The 17,668-nt window shown below is 39.3% G+C and overlaps 2 protein-coding genes across 2 annotated transcripts; one reads left to right on the forward strand and one right to left on the reverse strand.

Annotated features, from left to right (window-relative positions):
- Positions 1 to 4,157: 4,157 nt before the first annotated feature.
- LOC118395115 (cerebellin-2) lies at positions 4,158 to 5,001 on the reverse strand. Its single transcript, XM_035788897.2, has 3 exons — positions 4,666 to 5,001; positions 4,442 to 4,561; positions 4,158 to 4,355 (listed from the first exon to the last, which is right to left on the reverse strand). The coding sequence occupies exons 1-3, from the start codon at positions 4,936 to 4,938 to the stop codon at positions 4,158 to 4,160; spliced, it is 591 nt and encodes a 196-aa protein (XP_035644790.2). The 5' UTR covers positions 4,939 to 5,001.
- A 5,833-nt stretch (positions 5,002 to 10,834) lies between these two features.
- On the forward strand, positions 10,835 to 17,499 carry LOC118394699 (neuropilin and tolloid-like protein 1). The gene is made up of 9 exons (XM_035788165.2): positions 10,835 to 11,046; positions 11,342 to 11,398; positions 11,611 to 11,745; positions 11,837 to 12,085; positions 13,845 to 13,886; positions 13,994 to 14,121; positions 14,286 to 14,514; positions 16,148 to 16,261; positions 16,477 to 17,499. Exons 1-9 carry the CDS (start codon positions 11,019 to 11,021, stop codon positions 17,064 to 17,066), a joined length of 1,572 nt encoding a protein of 523 aa, XP_035644058.1. The 5' UTR covers positions 10,835 to 11,018; the 3' UTR covers positions 17,067 to 17,499.
- The last annotated feature ends 169 nt before the right edge of the window (positions 17,500 to 17,668 follow it).

The raw sequence follows: 17,668 nt of genomic DNA on the forward strand, positions 1-17,668 counted from the left end.
ACTGTTCATCCCGAAATCTGGATGAAAATACAATTTTTTGAGAAAGGAACACATTTTATTTTTCCCCCTTGCATTTTTGGTTATAGTGTAAATGTATACGGAATATGCATACATGCTGTATACAGTGCCTTGCGAAAGTATTCGGCCCTCTTGAACTTTGCGACATTTTGCCACATTTCAGGCTTCAAACATAAAGATATAACACTGTATTTTTTTGTGAAGAATCAACAACAAGTGGGACACAATCATGAAGTGGAACGACATTTATTGGATATTTCAAACTTTTTTAACAAATCAAAAACTGAAAAATTGGGCATGCAAAATTATTCAGCCCCCTTAAGTTAATACGTTGTAGCACCACCTTTTGCTGCGATTACAGCTGTAAGTCGCTCGGGGTATGTCTCTATCAGTTTTGCACATCGAGAGACTGAATTTTTTTCCCATTCCTCCTTGCAAAACAGCTCGAGCTCAGTGAGGTTGGATGGAGAGCATTTGTGAACAGCAGTTTTCAGTTCTTTCCACAGATTATTGATTGGATTCAGGTCTGGACTTTGACTTGGCCATTCTAACACCTGGATATGTTTATTTTTGAACCATTCCATTGTAGATTTTGCTTTATGTTTTGGATCATTGTCTTGTTGGAAGACAAATCTCCGTCCCAGTCTCAGGTCTTTTGCAGACTCCATCAGGTTTTCTTCCAGAATGGTCCTGTATTTGGCTCCATCCATCTTCCCATCAATTTGAACCATCTTCCCTGTCCCTGCTGAAGAAAAGCAGGCCCAAACCATGATGCTGCCACCACCATGTTTGTCAGTGGGGATGGTGTGTTCAGGGTGATGAGCTGTGTTGCTTTTACGCCAAACATAACGTTTTGCATTGTTGCCAAAAAGTTCAATTTTGGTTTCATCTGACCAGAGCACCTTCTTCCACATGTTTGGTGTGTCTCCCAGGTGGCTTGTGGCAAACTTTAAACAACACTTTTTATGGATATCTTTAAGAAATGGCTTTCTTCTTGCCACTCTTCCATAAAGGCCAGATTTGTGCAATATACGACTGATTGTTGTCCTATGGACAGAGTCTCCCACCTCAGCTGTAGATCTCTGCAGTTCATCCAGAGTGATCATGGGCCTCTTGGCTGCATCTCTGATCAGTCTTCTCCTTGTATGAGCTGAAAGTTTAGAGGGACGGCCAGGTCTTGGTAGATTTGCAGTGGTCTGATACTCCTTCCATTTCAATATTATCGCTTGCACAGTGCTCCTTGGGATGTTTAAAGCTTGGGAAATCTTTTTGTATCCAAATCCGGCTTTAAACTTCTTCACAACAGTATCTCGGACCTGCCTGGTGTGTTCCTTATTCTTCATGATGCTCTCTGCGCTTTTAACGGACCTCTGAGACTATCACAGTGCAGGTGCATTTATACGGAGACTTGATTACACACAGGTGGATTGTATTTATCATCATTAGTCATTTAGGTCAACATCGGATCATTCAGAGATCCTCACTGAACTTCTGGAGAGAGTTTGCTGCACTGAAAGTACAGGGGCTGAATAATTTTGCACGCCCAATTTTTCCGTTTTTGATTTGTTAAAAAAGTTTGAAATATCCAATAAATGTCGTTCCACTTCATGATTGTGTCCCACTTGTTGTTGATTCTTCACAAAAAAATACAGTTTTATATCTTCATGTTTGAAGCCTGAAATGTGGCAAAAGGTCGCAAAGTTCAAGGGGGCCGAATACTTTCGCAAGGCACTGTATATTTGTGCACATACATGTACGTGTGAGTGCAATGACAAACTGCTGTGGACTCCACTGCACACTGAACATGCAAAAGACACATGATAGTAGTGTTTTACATTTGTCACATCTGTGTGTCTTTGGGTGTGTATAAGATGTAATCATTTGATGGCTTGTGTTTAGAGTTTTGATGCAAAAACACTGTTTTGAATGAAGTGTTTGGTTTTTCAAGAGATGTGTGACGTTTTGCATGTTGTGTGTGTGTTTTGGCATGTAGAGTCTAGAGAAAAGGAGCCAAAGTTTCAGAAATCATGTGTAAGCAATTGTGAAAAACTGTAACTACCCGTTGCCTGGTTAAGAAACAAAGCTCCTTTATGAAATTAAAAACAACAGCATTAGCGACCGCCATTTTACATTAATTAAGCATATCGCAGGCCATTCTAAAACTATTCTACTTGCAGACCAGAACATTAATGCAGAATGACTGGGTTTACCACGGCTTTAGGGCACCATTCTGGCGCTGCCAATAGAGAGCGGCCTGAGAACGTTCATAACCGCATGAAGCGACCGAGTGACTGAGGTGACACCTATGAATAGCTGACAACATGGGGCGGTTCAACAGGACTACATTTTTTAAAGCTCAGACAGAAATATGCTATGTAGAACAAACACGCCTCACTGACATGTTGAATAATGGATGTTGGCTCTATTCGTGGGATTTATATAGACCCACTCCTTATTAGATATAACTGTGCGGTCTACCTATCTGTGGGGAAAACTAACAGGTTACCTAGGTTTCCCCATTAGCTCACAGCAAAAACTTTACCGTTTTCAAACGCAATTTTATTGTTAGTCTGCTTGTTTTAGTCAATTACAAAACGATATTTAATAATAGTACAACATGTCTAACGATTAATATTTTCACAGGCTTTATTTCCCTACTTTGGAGCTTTACTTCAGGACTTTTGACCTGGCTACATAAAACAACACAGCAGCTTTTCGGCATGTTTTGTTATTTCAATAGGAAAGAATGTTGGTTTTACCCAATTTGTTGTCGTGGGTCAATGGAATTCTTTATTATTACTACGTGAATACCGACTGGAACTGTCTGCAATGTTCGAGAAAGTTTTGCAACTGAACGTGGCCCTGGTAACATTAACGTTACCAGTAGCAGATATGCACACATTTGGTGGTACAGAAAAAAATAGAAATGGATAGCAAGCAATTTATTGACTACATTTTTTTCTCGTGACTCCATTCGTTACTCGACCAACATTGGTGACTCAGACTTGGACTCGAGCACAGGGGACTTGGGACTCAATTCGGACTTGGGTTTTAGTGACTCGACTGCATCACTGGGCAAAACATTAATTAGATCCCGTTCAAAGTCATTAGCCCCCATTCTACTTTTGGACACCAACGTGGCTGCAACGTCTGTGGAACGTTGATTGCAATGGCACTGACGCGGCCCAGTGACGGAGGTTCAACCCATACTACTTTGCCGATATGTAGGCTGAATTAGGAATGGCCAGATAATCATTATATTTTCTATTATATGTTTGTAATTTTTCTGCTGTTGGGAAGGGAATATGATATTATGTTATGCAGAAAAATATGTTGGTGGGACAAGGTTATGTATGTTTGTGCACATGGGAGTCGGTGATTTATGTTTACTATAGGTTCATGAGACAATACAAATGTGATGTGACTAAAATGTGACTGAAATTAAAGGTAATTTAGTTTACGAAAATGGCGCACTGTTTGACAATGACCAGACTTAATCATTATTCAAATGACACAAATGTGACTTAATGTTGCACTGTCAGAACTAGCATAAGCATTTCGCTACACCTGCGATAACAACTGCTAAACACGTGTATGTGACCAATAACATTTGATTTGGATGTGAATACAAAGTGACTAAGACTGGACTAAACCTTTAAAAAAATGCCCAAATTAACACTGTATCAATGTGCAATATCGGTCCAAATGCCAGCTAGCCTGCATTTGCATACCTTTGGAAAATGTTATTTGATTACAATATTTCAATGGCACTACTGCAACAACGTTGACACTAGAGCCAACACTCAATTGCCACCTATTGGCTCTGTACGCTTGAGATGCGTTTTGTGGTTTCAACAGACAGCTACTGTGTCTACGGTTTCAGGACCATGGATAGCTACTGAATGGGCGCACCTGACAAACGCTTGAATAGGCTACTCTTCGCAGTTCATATAATATCATACCAACAATCAGTCACATTCAGCAATACAAATCCCAACCTCATAGCACGGAATAATTTTGTCATAAATTGCCAAAATAGCCTACTTTATCTCACAGTCAGTTATACATTTTTTCATAATTTAAGTCCAGAGATGGGTGGCCAAGAAAATAAAAAGAGTCACTTGATTTGAGAGTTGTGATTAGAGTGGAAACACCAAGAATCCAGAAAACGTTGAGTACCTCCAGCCACCCATTAGATCCCCCCTCTCAAGCTTCAAGTAGAGTTTGTCTTCTCGTTCCAGGTGCAGAAGGACTGAATTGCTCGCAGCCTCTCGAGTGACATCATGGTCCCCGGCGAAAGCTGATATTATAGGGTATTCATTGTGCATCAAGTTTACCTGCAGAGTGTTATGCAATGGGTATGATAAAGACATGAAAAGCACAATTCAATTGCATCACAATGCAGACCTCCCTATACACTTACCTGTATAGTCTGTCGGTTGTAAACCTTCACCACATGGAAGCTAAAACTGTAAATGCCTCTTCTTGGTGCTTGAAATACACTCGCTTGCAGCTTGAAATGGTTGCCAATGTTCACTAATACCTGCAATGAGAAAAACATCAAACGTCCTAAAGAGCACAAACATACATTGTCAATATTAGCCTATGAAAAGACACAAATCATGAAAGACATAAATATTCTCGAACTTGGTCAAAGTAGATGGTCGGAGACGTATTGCTCATATCAGATGGTTCGTGGTTCGTTCCCCTGAGTGCAGAGAAAGCCACTTTAGCACCGCTTGCCCAGACAGATATCCCGAAGGAAGAGGTCAATGCTCCCTCTACAGACGGGTTCGCATCGCAAACCACCAGACACTTTCCCTCCAAAACAAGAGGTTCTGTGTAATTCTGTCCCAGCGAAAAGGCAACGCCAAATCCTAGGAGGACCAATGATATCATGGTACAAAATCGAAGAAACATTGTCTTCTAAACTGTAAAACAGTTTATGGTTTGCGATTGCTCTGATTATCAGTTTTGTGGCAATCAGTCCCCCTTCAAACCTGCTCTATCTCTCTTTCTTTTTCTCTCTTGCTCTTTCACTCACTCACTCACTCACTCACTCACTCACTCACTCACTCACTCACTCACTCACTCACTCACACAGTATATGTATAGTGTAGTGTCAAGGCTGTGATATGAGTTACACTTGCACCATCAAGTGGTTGGTTGGCAAATGCTAAATGAGCATGTATGCCCGCCTGTATCTTTCTATATAAAATCGCTAAAATTAAAGAAAAGGAGATTTGCCAGTAGATGGTATTCTGATATTCATGGAAAGCCCAATGTAGACTGTTCTCTGTTATATCACACCCAGGGCCATATTGACAACATTTTACAGTCAATATGACCTACTTTCTATACTTAACATTATTGCTTACCATATTGGAACAGATGGTATGTCTGATAACTGTTTTCTTCTCAAATCTCAAAAGTCTATTTAAACTAAAGACTTTAATCTCTGGTTTTGGATTGTCTCCATAATAATCATGTATCTAAATCTGTCAAAATACTATGTTTTGTAGACAAAGTTACATCAGCATGATTGTTTAGTGGGTAGAATTGAGGGACTCCTGAACATAGACTACACACCACACTTGGGTGCAGCTCATCCAAACTGCAGCTAAAACTTGCCTTGATATTCCAAGCATGGCACAATTGCTTATGGCTCCGTGCAAATAATATTGTGTAATTAGAGATTTGATATTGACTGTGCACGCAGTGGTCTCAGACTAGCTAATCTGTGCATACCGATATACAGTGCCTTGCGAAAGTATTCGGCCCTCTTGAACTTTGCGACCTTTTGCCACATTTCAGGCTTCAAACATAAATATATAAAACTGTGTTTTTTTGTGAAGAATCAACAACAAGTGGGACACAATCATGAAGTGGAATGACATTTATTGGATATTTCTAACTTTTTTAACAAATCAAAAACTGAAAAATTGGGCATGCAAAATTATTCAGCCCCCTTAAGTTAATACTTTGTAGCGCCACCTTTTGCTGCGATTACAGCTGTAAGTCGCTTGGGGTATGTCTCTATCAGTTTTGCACATCGAGAGACTGAAATTCTTTCCCATTCCTCCTTGCAAAACAGCTCGAGCTCAGTGAGGTTGGATGGAGAGCATTTGTGAACAGCAGTTTTCAGTTCTTTCCACAGATTCTCGATTGGATTCAGGTCTGGACTTTGACTTGGCCATTCTAACACCTGGATATGTTTATTTTTGAACCATTCCATTGTAGATTTTGCTTTATGTTTTGGATCATTGTCTTGTTGGAAGACAAATCTCCGTCCCAGTCTCAGGTCTTTTGCAGACTCCATCAGGTTTTCTTCCAGAATGGTCCTGTATTTGGCCCCATCCATCTTCCCATCAATTTGAACCATCTTCCCTGTCCCTGCTGAAGAAAAGCAGGCCCAAACCATGATGCTGCCACCACCATGTTTGACAGTGGGGATGGTGTGTTCAGGGTGATGAGCTGTGTTGCTTTTACGCCAAACATAACATTTTGCATTGTTGCCAAAAAGTTCCATTTTGGTTTCATCTGACCAGAGCACCTTCTTCCACATGTTTGGTGTGTCTCCCAGGTGGCTTGTGGCAAACTTTAAACAACACTTTTTATGGATATCTTTAAGAAATGGCTTTCTTCTTGCCACTCTTCCATAAAGGCCAGATTTGTGCAATATACGACTGATTGTTGTCCTATGGACAGAGTCTCCCACCTCAGCTGTAGATCTCTGCAGTTCATCCAGAGTGATCATGGGCCTCTTGGCTGCATCTCTGATCAGTCTTCTCCTTGTATGAGCTGAAAGTTTAGAGGGACGGCCAGGTCTTGGTAGATTTGCAGTGGTCTGATACTCCTTCCATTTCAATATTATCGCTTGCACAGTGCTCCTTGGGATGTTTAAAGCTTGGGAAATCTTTTTGTATCCAAATCCGGCTTTAAACTTCTTCACAACAGTATCTCGGACCTGCCTGGTGTGTTCCTTGTTCTTCATGATGCTCTCTGCGCTTTTAACGGACCTCTGAGACTATCACAGTGCAGGTGCATTTATACGGAGACTTGATTACACACAGGTGGATTGTATTTATCATCATTAGTCATTTAGGTCAACATTGGATCATTCAGAGATCCTCACTGAACTTCTGGAGAGAGTTTGCTGCACTGAAAGTAAAGGGGCTGAATAATTTTGCACGCCCAATTTTTCCGTTTTTGATTTGTTAAAAAGTTTGAAATATCCAATAAATGTCGTTCCACTTCATGATTGTGTCCCACTTGTTGTTGATTCTTCACAAAAAAATACAGTTTTATATCTTTTATGTTTGAAGCCTGAAATGTGGACCAAAAGGTATGCAATGACTGTTCAAGGGGGCATATATTATTATTATTATTATTATTATATTATATCTTTATGTTTGAATACTTTCAAGGGGCCGCAAGGCACTGTAGTATAATGCCTTCTTATTAGTTACATAATACTTTAAAAAAAACATTCACAGAGAAATATAAACCTTGTTCAACATTCATACATGTTTCATTGTAAGAAAGTGGCATTGCCATTATAATGTGACTGACTCAATTCCTCTGTGTCATCATGAAATAAGATGTTGCTATTCTATCTGAGTGTGCAAAAAAACAAGACCCGTTCATTGTCCTGATAAAACTCTGAATAACAACAATCTGCCTCACATAAACTAAAGCCAGATGGATTGGATTGTCAGATTTGTCTCCCTTCTGTAGAATATCAAGGGAGTTTATTTATCTTTGGTCTGGAACAGTGAGAAGTAATCCAGCTTTGCAACATTGAGGCAATGTGAATGAAATACATGTTTACAATACTTATATGAGGAACTCAAGCTCATATTTTTCCTCAGAAATATTGTATGATATGGATATGTTTAAATAGACATTTTCTGAAACCTTTATGGAATTCAAAATACTTTACTTTTACTTTTTTCTTCATCCCATATAGCAGTCGTCAAAAACATTCAACAGAAATGCATGGGTTTTATTCACAGATAAAAGGCGTGGCAAAGAGACACAAAACTGTCGTTACAGGAAGACCAAGGTGCAGCATGATGGGCGTACATTTTATTTTATTTAGTAAAATGTCGCCAAAAAAACAAGAAATAACAAACACGACCATGACGCTTACAAGGGCTATAGTGCCCCTAACAAAGACAACTTCCCACAATGACAGAAGGGAAAAGGCTGCCTAAGTATGATTCCCAATCAGAGACAACGATAGACAGCTGTCCCTGATTGAGAACCATACCCGGCCAAAACATAGAAATACAAAAATATAGAAAACAGAACATAGAATGCCCACCCAAATCACACCCTGACTGTCTTTATTTTTGCATGGATTTCAGATTTTAAAAACATGCGTATGATATGAAAGATGTTATTTCCACACAGTGAACTGACTGTTGTGTCAGCAAACCCTGTTCAACACACCCTATTGCCCATAATCATTTCACACCTGGGACACCTGGCCTTAAGGAATGAAATGCAATTTTGGCAAGAGGATAGCTGAACATATTACTGTAGCTCCCCACCCTCCTCTCTCTGCATCTGTTTGATACTTTGTTCATGTTGTTTGGATGATTCCTTTCATTTGAGTTTTTCTCCTCATAGTGAAGTTTAATATGCAGCATTATCCAGTATTATGATCTTGGTTCCTGTATGGACCCACGGTTACCTTCTACTCGTATGGGAAAGGCTTCAGACAGAGGTTGCCAAAGTTAATTTGAGACTGGATGAACCCTCCTCCCATCTGTTTCTGAGACCCATTGCCAAGTAAACTTTTGTTAATTACATCAATCCTTATTCTAGCTTCCCTGCGGCCTATCATCACAATGCTCCCCAATTGGGGTTGATTCTGAGTTGAATTGGTCTAAAATGCCAATTCAATTTCTTGAATTTGAATTGGCCACACCCTGCAGGAAGCAGAAGTTGAATTGAATATGAATGAAAGAAGTAGAATTTAATTTGATGAAATTCATTGAAATCCAAATGGATAATTTCTTCCATAAATCATTAAACACATGTCTATTTTGTATATAATGTATGGTAAGCAATACAATTTTTTACATTTTCTTGAAACATTTAAACGAGTTTCAAGTAATTATAGTGGTCTGTAAATATTGTTAGATAATTTATTAGGTTTTCTATAATAATTCTATAATATAATAATGTTATTAAATATTAAACAAAAAATACATATCCAAGAATGCATTAGATCAAACACTACAGAATGGAATGGAACAACCTAACATCTAATTACAAAAATACCAACAAAATACTGTTTGACTTCTTTGAGTTATAATCAAGCTAATATTTGAAATCGTATTTCTTTTAAAAATGAGGTGGCAGATGCTTTTGGCTAAATATACGTCAAAGGAATGAGACTCATATAGCTACAGTATTTACTCACCGGCCCAGTTTATTAGGTACATCCATCTACAACCGGGTCGGACCCCCCTTCGCCTTCAGAATAGCCTGAATTCTTCAGGGGACTTTTACAAGGGTTTTAACGTTCCACAGGGGTGTTGGTCCATGCTGACACAATTGCATCATGCAGTTGCTGCAGATTGGACGGCGGTACATTCCTGTTGTGAACAGTCCGTTCCATCTCATCCCAAACATGCTCTGTTGGGTTAAGGTCGGGGGACTGCGCAGGCCACTCAAGTAAACCGAACTGGATATCATGTTCCAGATAATTTTTTTTCACTCCTCAATTATCTACTGTTGGTTATCGCGTGCCCACTGGAGCCGTTTCTTGTTTTTTTTTAGCTGATAAGAGTGGTGTGGCAATAGCCCATCCATGACAAGAATCGAAAAAAAAACCTATGAGGGCGGCAGTTTCTGAGATACTGAATCTGGAGCGCCTGGCACCGACAATCATACCAAGCTCAAAGTTGCTTAGGTCACTTATTTTGCCCATTATAATGTTCAATATACAGTAACTGAATGCCTCGTTGCCCATCTGCCTGCTTTATATAGCAAGCCACAGCAACGTGACTCACTGTCTGTATGAGCCATACATTTTCATGAGTGTACCTAATGTAGGTTTCGTGTCTCAGTTTAATTTGTTTGAATTTGTTTGAATTTAATTTTACTTCTTTTAATTCAAAATAAATTCTGCTTCCTGTGGGGTGTGAACAATTCACATTCGAATTTTAATTACATTCCTGGGTTGAATTGAAATTCCAAAATTCTAAATTGACCCAAACCCTGTCCCTAATTCATCTCTAATATTTTATTAGATTTAACCAGACTAGTCAGTTAAGAACAAATTATTATTTACAATGACGGCCTTCCCCGGCCAAACCCTAACCCAGGTGAAGCTGGGACAATTGTGCGCTGCCCTATGGGACTCCCAATCAAGGCCGGCTGTGATACCGCCTGGAATCGAACCAGGGTCTGTAGTGACAGGAGCCACACAAAAAAAGAAAATTGAGCTTGAGTTGAAGCTGAATTGCGGTTCCTTCATAAAACAACATCATTATAGTTTATTAACTAGTTATTACAGTACTACCAGAATTTAATATCCTATATATTTGAGAGAAAGCTGGCTTGAAGTGTCTGGCTTGAAGTGTCCAGACCAAGTTTTTATGCAGAAAGTCCACGGGAAATAAATAACACAAGCACAGAGACCAATGATGATGTACACCGGCATGTGGCAGATATAATACGGGAAATTGGCACAATGTCAACTGTCAAGGATACTATACTCATTGAAGGTTGCTGTCGGTCGGATTATCGTCGCTGCGCTTGGATGGAAATCCGGACTCAGGAGAACGTTCAGACCTGTCTGTCACAGCAGCAGCGGATGGGTTGAGACTGCTTTTCCTCCCGTAACTTTGTATTTGTGTTTTGTTTACACTGAGATAAAATAGGGATATCGTGGATATGATGATTGAATTTTCCCGTTGCACGGAATAATGATTCGCTCATTTCGTTTTGGAAATATTTGGGATTGAAAACAGCAAGGATTAGACATGGTGAACAAATTTGCCTTGCCTCTCGGTAAATTTTGTCTACTTTTGCTTGTATAACATGATCTCTTTAAAATCGTAGTTAGATGGTCAATAGCATAAAGTTAAATCAATTCTTGCCATTGAACTTTCCAGTAATGACGCTTTAAAAACTATTTTAAAACGCTACATGTGAATTCATTATGCTATGAAACGAAATGATCATTTCTGTATTTTGTGGAACATAACTTTATTTTGTGGTTTAGTAACATACACAAACACAATTTCCATAGCCAATTGTTTTCTGGGTATTTTTTTCTAACTTTCATTTACTTTTATTTTTACAGCAGTAGTTGCAAGTCTAATCACTCTTGGATTGTTTGGTACACCGGGGAAAAAAGCAGGTAACACTGAAATACACACTGTGCGTAGAGTTATTTATTTCCCTGTTATGTTGGAATCTACCTAACTGGGAAAAGTAATGTCTGTGTAATGAAGAAGACCATGAAACACCAGATCAATAACAATACACTTGATACATTTTTAATGTCAGACAAAGCTGGATGGTATAATGGTTCTGTATGATTGGCACCTGAACATTAATCTTGTGCTTCAGTGACAAACAATTCAGGGGTGACTCCAATAGGCCAATGTGGCACCTGGATAAAGGAAGCTGAGGGAGGCCTGTTCACCTCCCCCAACTACCCCCAAAAGTACCCACCAGAGCGAACATGCATTTATATCATTGAAGGTAAGACATAAACACCATCTCAACAAGTAAATGTTTTTTTCATTGGATATTGTGTTTCTTTTTCTTACATTTCCCCACTGTGTTTTCTCAGCTTCACCAAGACAATGCATCGACCTCTTCTTTGATGAGAAATATTCAATAGAGCCTTCATGGGAATGCAAATTTGACCACATTGAAGTCCGCGATGGGCCCTTTTCCTTCTCCACTTTAATTGGTCGATACTGTGGCCAGGAAAGCCCTTTGTATATTAAATCAAGTGGGAGATACCTGCATATAAAGTTTGTTGCAGACGGCGAACTGGAAGCAATTGGATTTTCAGCACGCTATAACTTCACTCAAGGTAATATAATTTCAAATACATCGATTTGCTTTAACCGTTTTAATATTCGCAGTGTTATTCTGAGGTTGTTGCTGAATGTGTGACTCCGACAGGCTAACTGTTTGTCTCACCCAGGCACACATGGAGACACACAGACACAATATTGACATAAAGTTGTACACATCCAGTTAATGCAGAGGACTTCAGCCAAACAATTTACCAGTCACAGCTCAGTGACTGAGCTAGAGCTACAGGAGACTGGTGTGGTGCTTACTGCTGTCTGTGTTCATATCAGCTGCTGCATTTGTAGTGCAGGCACACATGCTTCAACTGGGGAGGGGTGGGGGGAGTTATCTCCTCCTTCACCCAGTTAATGAAAGCTTGTCTTCAGGGGAGTACAGCTTGTCAGCTCTGAGCCTCGGCTTAAGGGATACCCATGCAGCTGACAATTTATTACTGGCAGAATTTATAGGGCACTTACGTTGGGAGGAGAGATGAATCCACTTCCTTGTTTCCCTCTCCAAATCAAAGCCATTCATCAGATCAATCTTACAAAAATGTGTCTCAGTAACCTCACATTCTTGTGAAGGTTTTGACATTGCCAGTAGACATGGTTATTCGATATCACTGCCTGCCCTCCATTGGAATCAAGACTTGAAGTGAGTGGCTTATCCACAAGTTCCGATGAGATACTTCAGTGTCAAAAGATGAACATAGATTGATATAAATAGATATAAATTGATTCCCATATAATCTCTCCCTGAAACACAGTGGCACATTTTGAGGAGTGAGTGAGTGTGAGGGTACATTTTGCAGGACTAATACTACAAAAAATATCCATAAAAAAAGTATCCATGCAACAATACTCTAGCCAATAGAAAGCCTTCCCAGGCCTGCGTTGGTAGAGAAGTACAAGCTGATTTCCAAGTGTTTACCTCAGAAGTAATGAATCCTTTAGTGCCAAATGCTAATCTCTTCTAATTCCTCTCATCAGTGGCAGGATAAATCATTGACCGATCATCATCTTATTACTACACTGTTACATAAGCGTAAGTGTTTGCAGTAAATATTTGTTTTAAACTAGATAGAAAAGCAAGATTGACATATGTTTCATATATTTTCGTATTTATTTCAGTATTAATCTTCTGAAACACACACACACACACACACACACACACACACACACACACACACACACACACACACACACACACACACACACACACACACACACACACACACACACACACACACACACACACACACACAGTGAATAATCCATGATACAGAGGTAAGAAACAAGAGGATTAATAAGGATTCATGGCTGAGGTTAGGTTTTAAATAGTTCAGCTGTCTCCTCCTTGCAGCCATGGTGATATTACAAAGATCTGCCTCTAAATATAACTGTTTTATATTTATATTAATATTTAGAAAACTGGTTTCTCCCTCAACCTCATCTTTTTAGATTTTTTTCAGGAAAACATTTTGGAAGTCCCATTTTATCACTTGGTTCTCATTGCTTGTGCAGCCTAATCTGTATAAAGCTGGTCCAAGGATTATTAATCCACCTACAAATCATAATGGTGAAGCTTTAGGATAGAAGTCCTGTTCTTTCTGTCTCAACATTTTTTTATTATGAAGGACAAGTGGATGATTGCAGAATGGATTAAACTAAGGACAGAGTTCACACAGTCAAGAATATGCATTGCTGGCCATGTATTTTGTGAAATGGCAGAAAAAATATATACAATAGGTTCACTGTTGTGTGCTCTCTTTTCAGATCCTGAATTTAAAGACATGGGTGTCCTACCGCCTCTGCCTTGTAGGTACACGGTTCTTCTTATATCACCTATGTAAACATACTGTATATTGTAACAGCAAACTGTTGTGTAACTAACACACTGTGCAATGGACTCTCCTGTACTACAGTTTGCGAATTTGATCTGGGTGGATCAGATGGGATCATTGACTCTGCAGCAATACTCAAAGAGGGCAAAGCTTTGCAGACAGAGGCTGTGGACTGTAGGTGGTTCATTCGAGCGCCACCAAAGGGAAGGGTCAGTACAGCTCTTGTGTTTTTTCTTCTTCATATTTGCAATATCCCTCACTCACATTCTCCATAAGTCTTCTGGAAAACATGCTGTTCAAAAGATACACAAGTCAAGTTCCCATTTGGTTGGAAACCTGTTGTTTCACACTGTTATTTGAATTTTTTTTGCAGATCTATTTGCGATTTTTGGAATATGAGATGCACAACTCCAATGAATGCAAACGTAACTTTGTGGCTGTGTACGACGGGAGTAGCTCAGTGGAGCACCTGAAGAACAAATTCTGCAGCACAGTGGCCAACGATGTCATGTTGGTTACCTCGGTGGGGGTCATACGAATGTGGGCTGATCAGGGCAGCCGAAAAAGCCGCTTCCGGATCCTTTTCACAACCTTCCTAGAGCGTTAGTGAATTAATTTGACAACATTTCCACTCCATCTACTGCTATGTTTAATTTTTGACACATTGTTTGAAATGTTCCAATTGGTTTGTAAAGAGAGGCAGTCGCAGGGAATACAGGGTCTCCTTTACAGGGTTATTGTATCAATGTAAAAATATATATAGTTGTTTAAACTAATTATTATTAAGTAACTGGTTCCACAACCTTTTTTAGTTTACTCAACTTTTCAATCAAAGTATTAACTGAACTTACATTCTTAAGTTAGCCCAAACTAAGCTCCAACTTAGGCAACAATTCAGTCAATTTAAAATGATGTCTTTGCTCAACTTGCCTCATATGTTCATTCAACCAGAAATTATTATATGGGCATCTTCATCAACAACAAACAAAGTCTGTGGAACCAGTTACACACACAATGTGCTTTTGACATACAATATTGTCAACTTACACATTTGACACATGTTGAAATACATGATTACATTGTCCATGTATACAGTAATTATTATTCAACATGTCCTCACCTGCAATTTGAACTGACAACCTCTTGGTTTACGGAATACCAATCTTCCTGCTATGCCTGTGTCAATGATTGATTTGACCTGTATTGCTACACTTTGCACTTCAAAGTAAATCTCAGCTCTGTGGTCCTTCTGTAGCTCAGTTGGTAGAGCATGGCGCTTGTAACGCCAGGGTAGTGGGTTCGATTCCCGGGACCACCCATACGTAGAATGTATGCACACATGACTGTAAGTCGCTTTGGATAAAAGCGTCCGCTAAATGGCATATATTATTATTATTATATTGTTAAAAGTACACTCAAATAAAAATATTTTATTTATCACCGTGATTAAGGAGTAACATTAAAACTGAGTAATATGCCCCACCAACATTAGACAACTACTGTATACAGAAAACCCTAAATGTTGAACTAAGTCAATCAAATCAATGATGAGAGAATAGTCAGATTAACTACATGGTGGCGTAGCAGGAAGATCAGTATGTTGTGAACCAAAAGGTTGTGAGTTCAAATCCCAGGCAAGTTTGTTGAATAATAATTACTGTATAAATGAACACACACAATGTAATCATGTCTCTCAAATATATCAACTGAAAAATGTGTATGTTAATTAAAGGCATTGTGTGTGTAACCAGTTGCATAGCCTTTCTTAGTTAAGATGCCCAGATAATAATTTCTAGTTAAATTAATATATGAGACAAGTTAAGCAAACAGAGCATTTTAAATTGACTGAATTGAGCTGGAGCTAAGTTTTGTCCAACTAAAAATGTTAAGTTCAGCTAACACTTTGACCGACAAGTTGAGTAACTGTGGAACCAGTTACTTAATAATAATTAGTTGAAACAACTAGATTGTTTTTGAACAGTGTAGTAACAACACTCCTGGACCAAACGTGGTCTAAAGCCACTTGCACACTGCTACATTGAACCCCATCAAACACCAACAAACACTGACAAAAAAAACTGCATATAGGTGTCTGTTTGTTGGCATTTGTTGAAGTTTGTTGTGGCAGTGTGCCTTATTGGCAGTGAGCCTTATTGTTAGCTTTTTAATCTAATTCATTAGTTTAAAACTCTATTTAATGTTTCGGGAGTAAAGCTATCTTCCCCTTGTTTTCAGCTCCATGTGAAGCGGAGGCTTTCTTTTGCCATAGCAACATGTGTATCAACACCAGCTTAGTGTGCAACGGGATCCAGAACTGTGTCTACCCCTGGGACGAGAACAACTGCAAAGGTGAGACACCTGTTCCATTTGGGTATAGAGCTGACAAATATGAACTACAGTCAATGTTTTAGGTTAACCTGTATTACAAAAGTACAAGTTAATGGTGCCCTTCTAAATGTAATGTTGATAAATCTAAATGTAACTTTCATCACACCATTCATCACAATTCAAACCTAGACGCCAAAATAGAAAACTTGATTGTATGTAATATTTACTGTCCACAGAGAAGAGGAAAGCCAGCATCTTAGACAATATTGACCACACCAATGTCGCAATCATTCTAGTCACCTGTGGTCTGGTGGTTGTCCTTCTCATTGTGGCAAGTATCATTCAAGTTAAACAGCCACGCAAAAAATACATCATCAGGAGGGATGACTTTGACCCCACATTGCTCCACGAAACCTTTGAGCCACCACATTATGAACTGTGCACTCTGCGGAGGGCAGCCTCTGCCGACCACATGAGTGAAATGGCTATGGCCGAGGACTTTGATAAGTTTCACAAACTCACACGGTCTTCGTCCAAATGCATTCGTGACCACCACTGCGGCGGAGCCCACTCCCAGGTGTCCAGCGTCAGGGGGAGCCAAAGTAACCTGAGTGTGCGGGACGCAGCCATTATGTCAGACATGCCTCTCTCCCAGTCCCACCAGGCCACACCCTCCAGCCACAGGAATATACTGATGATGAAGTACAGTTACTCACAGGACGGGCAGGATGGTTGTGACCAGGATGACGACATGGATGACTGTCAGACCCCGAGCCAGAGCCACCATGTCCTGGCTGCACATCAGTCAATGTCCAATGATTTCTGAGGTATGAGGAACATGCATGCCCTACAACCACACAAATGTTCTGTTCCTCTTTGCTTGTTACATTTGTTTTAAATAAATATGTTTTTGTTCTGCTTGGATTCACATGAGTAGCCTACAAATTAAGAATGCATATAATGGAATGGTTGTGGTTTTGTAAGTCTTTTTTGTGAACAAAAAACATACACATTCTGATATGATCTAATGGTGTCCCCTTGGTTTTAATTTATATATGTTGTGGATATGAAGTTGTTTATTTTCCCCATTTGACTGTGTACATGAAAAATACAATATACATAATGTGTTTGCACCTGTTATGATTTAATATTTAGCTTTTTATTGTTGAATGGTGTTGTCTATACAGTGTTTTTTCCTGTCAGTTATAATACATTGTTCCCTCTGTGTTGTCTAGACTACCCCATCTCCAAATACTGTACCTCTGTTTTGTTATTACATTTACAAATGTATTATCATTTTACATCAACATCATATTATTAAATGCTTGGTTTTGTGACACATAGAGTGGTAGTAATAGAGGATAGATAGTATGTTGACCACAGGAAAAAGCATGATGAACGAGTGGAACTAGGAACTACCGAAACTGT

This window comes from Oncorhynchus keta, chromosome 15, assembly GCF_023373465.1.
Source record: "Oncorhynchus keta strain PuntledgeMale-10-30-2019 chromosome 15, Oket_V2, whole genome shotgun sequence".
Taxonomy (NCBI): domain Eukaryota; kingdom Metazoa; phylum Chordata; class Actinopteri; order Salmoniformes; family Salmonidae; genus Oncorhynchus; species Oncorhynchus keta.